Raw genomic sequence first — 3,039 nt, forward strand, 5'->3', positions numbered from 1 at the left:
TGTTTGTTTTTCCTGGGGAATCCCGGTGCCGGAGCGCCTCCCGCGGCGCCCGGCGCGGGGCGGGCCCGGCGGCGCCCCCGCCCCCGCCATGATCCAATTAACGGGCCCGGCCGGGCGCAGGTGGGATGGGGTCGTTCCGTGTTCGCGTTGTTCCCTCGGTTCCCTTTGAAAAACCTTTTTTTGTTTGTTTGTTTTTCCTGGGGAATCCCGGTGCCGGAGCCCCTCGGGTGGCGCCGGCCGCTCCCGGTGCTGGAGCGCGGCGGAGCTCCCGCAGCCCGGCCGGGCTCGGGCCGCGGTGGCGGGAGAGAGCGAGGGCCCGTCGGGAAGCGAGCTCAGCGCTCCTGCCTCTCCGAGTGCCGCATCCCTGCGCGCTGAGTTCCTGCGCTGGAAAGCGGGCGCTCGGAACCAGCCCGCTCGGCTTGCCCCGGCCCCGGTGCCCGGCTCGCTTGTGGCACGCGTGGGTGCCCGTGGGGAAGCGCCAGTTGCCGTGCTGGTGTTACAGGGGGTATCCTTCCAAAAAGCGCTGTGAGGTCCTTATCTGCTCTTAGAAAATAAGCAGGGTTGGAAGCACAAGTGTCAACTTCCCATTTGACTGGAGARAAACAAAAAAAAAGAGAGAAAACCAACCTCTTTCACATAGGTTTGCCCTAATTCAATTATTAAATCTATTACCAATTTTAATATACTGTATCCAGTATTTGTCTGTTCTTTTTCATAGTGATTTTGATATCGATAGCAAAGCATCTATGGTGGATTTTGCCAGTGCTGATTAAGCAGCGTGGGGACTGCGTGACGTGGCTGCCTTCAGCCTTTCCTATGCAGCTGGAATAGCTTAGGGAAAATGGATTGCTCAGGTAAACGAGGCGATTACAGCAGTGACATGTTGGTGTATTTTCCTGGTGCGTGGCAGCTTATTTGAGGTCGTGGGATAGAGGGAGGTCAGAGGATATTTACTCCCTCTTGTACCTCCTCCGGATTATACATTTTTTCCTACTTTTCAGTAGAGACCAGGCTTGTTTCCATGTGCAGGCCAAATTCACACCGCTGCCATGGCATTTGTCAGCAGTCACGCTAAAGTAGCCAAAACCCTTCCTGCTTTGGAAAAAGACCTGGCAACAAGGCGGCAAAATGCCTAATAGCATTACATATACCATCCAGTGGATGGTCTTAATTACCATATAGCTTTACCAGACATGGTGACAAGACTGTTACGATAGGGGACCATGCTCTGTCACCAAGGCAGGACTTCGCTAAAGCCGTAGGTCAGACAAAAGGCATTGTAAAAATACAGTTAATACCCGGCCCACCCATAATTACACTCCTCTGATTTTGCTGCATCTGTTACTATTATTGGGAGTGATGAGTATGACTGGAAGTACATTTAAGAACATTTTTCAAATTATTCTTTCCCTTGGCTGCTGGGTGTGTGTCCTCAGGACCAAAATAGCGATAGGGATCTGCGAAGCCGGGTCAGTGGGGTTCCCGTTGTGCCCAACTGGTGTGTTGTCCACTCTTCTCATCCCTAGTGAGTAATAATTACAGAAATATCTGGTGACTCTGTCTGTGGGGAAAGCAAACCTGGTGTTAGTAATGGATTAAGGTAAATAAATTAAAAAAAAAAAAAAAAAAAAGAAGATGGGCATGATATCTCAGAGGGGGAAATCCATGGGTTTCTGTTCACATTCTCTGTACAGGAAAACTCACCCTGGAGGAGAATGGATGGAATGGGAATAGGATCTTTGCTGGGTCAGAGCTTACAGGGTCAGAGTTTATTTTGAGATTAATGCATAGATCATGGAAATCAGAAGTCTTTCAATCCATTTGAGGATTGGGATGAGGGCCTACTTTTTTTTCTCAGTGATGTTAAGAATTATGTCACTTATTTGGAAATGTGTTGTTGTTTTCTGATGAGCTCCACAGATTCTACCTCATCCTCTGATGACGTGGGCAAACCTGTGGATGAAGGTGCTAATCACTGTCAAGAGAAGAAGCATATTTTTCCCTATTGTCTCCCGTCTTGGAAGTCAACCCTTCAAGGTTTTGGAGAGCTGAAGGTAAGTACTACTTCAAACTACAACTAATACAATTCCTTATTAATAACTTCTCAGAAGAATATTGTTTATTATGAGAAAATGCTTCATAAAACATTCAAATTTGCTAACCAGGTTGACWCATATGTTCAAAAGATGTTAAGCGGTGTCTGTCAGTTATGACCTATTCCATATTGTGATGCTTAGTCTTAGGATACCGGGAACTTGTTATAGTCCAGCAAAGCAGCTGGTTGGGATCTTCACGGTTTCTTTTAGTGTATTTTTCTGTGCATTTTCTACTACATGAGAAACTGTGTAGGTAATGATGGCAAAGAAAGGAAGAAGGGGAAAGAAAGCCCAGCCAGAAGGAGTGGTTGCATGCAGTTATTTTAGGGCCAGTGCTCCTAGGCAGCTGTGGGATGCCGAGGCCTCCCAGACTGCGGAGAGCCCTTGGCAGCCCATGGAGACGGCTCCCTGCAGGCCCCGCCGTGGGAGGGGGTGGCCGTGGCCAGCGACACTCACGGCCCGGTCACCTCGGGGCTCTTCGCCCGCCTCCTGGAGCACTTGGCCGTAGCGGGGCCCAGCAGTGTCCAGGGCAGCTTCCCGTGAATCAGAGATGCTTCCATGACCTGGGCTTCCTGGACTCTTCTAACTACCTTTAAACTGCGTGCGGCCATTCATTTATTTATTTCCCCGGTTGAGTTCCAACACAACTTAACACACAAGATATGTCACAAACCCGAAGGCTTGTGCGTTTTGAAGCAGGATCTTTTATCAGTTTATTTTGGTTGCTGCCTACCCCAACACGCAGCTCCAGTGTGCCAGATGGGCACAATTTAAAACAAATAAGTGGAAAGGAAGAAAGGGGTGAGACGAGCAGAGCTGCCTGGATAAATGGCAGCACGCGGCGGGGCGCGCAGCAGCGGTGCCCGAGGGGGGCGAGCGCAGGCCCCGCGCCGGGCCGCCATGGCGGGGGCGCCCGCGGCCTGCGGGGCCGCCGGGGAGGCGG

The 3,039-nt window shown here is 50.7% G+C and overlaps 1 protein-coding gene across 4 annotated transcripts in view; it reads left to right on the top strand.

The window, feature by feature from the left end:
* The window catches only part of DDB2 (damage specific DNA binding protein 2), a 38,867-nt gene that overhangs the window by 21,268 nt on the left and 14,560 nt on the right, over nucleotides 1-3,039 (top strand). For 2 of the 4 annotated variants that reach the window (XM_026035085.1, XM_026035086.1), the window contains exons 2-3: nucleotides 719-854; nucleotides 1,921-2,054. In XM_026035085.1, coding sequence (XP_025890870.1) covers nucleotides 842-854; nucleotides 1,921-2,054 — 147 coding nt within the window. In that variant the 5' untranslated portion in view covers nucleotides 719-841. Of the gene's footprint in view, nucleotides 1-718; nucleotides 855-1,912; nucleotides 2,055-3,039 lie in introns of those variants that run through there. The other 2 variants (XM_026035088.1, XM_026035087.1) reach the window with 2 other exon arrangements.

Source organism: Nothoprocta perdicaria, unplaced genomic scaffold (assembly GCF_003342845.1).
Source record: "Nothoprocta perdicaria isolate Ctin4 unplaced genomic scaffold, notPer1 scaffold_156, whole genome shotgun sequence".
Lineage (NCBI taxonomy): Eukaryota > Metazoa > Chordata > Aves > Tinamiformes > Tinamidae > Nothoprocta > Nothoprocta perdicaria.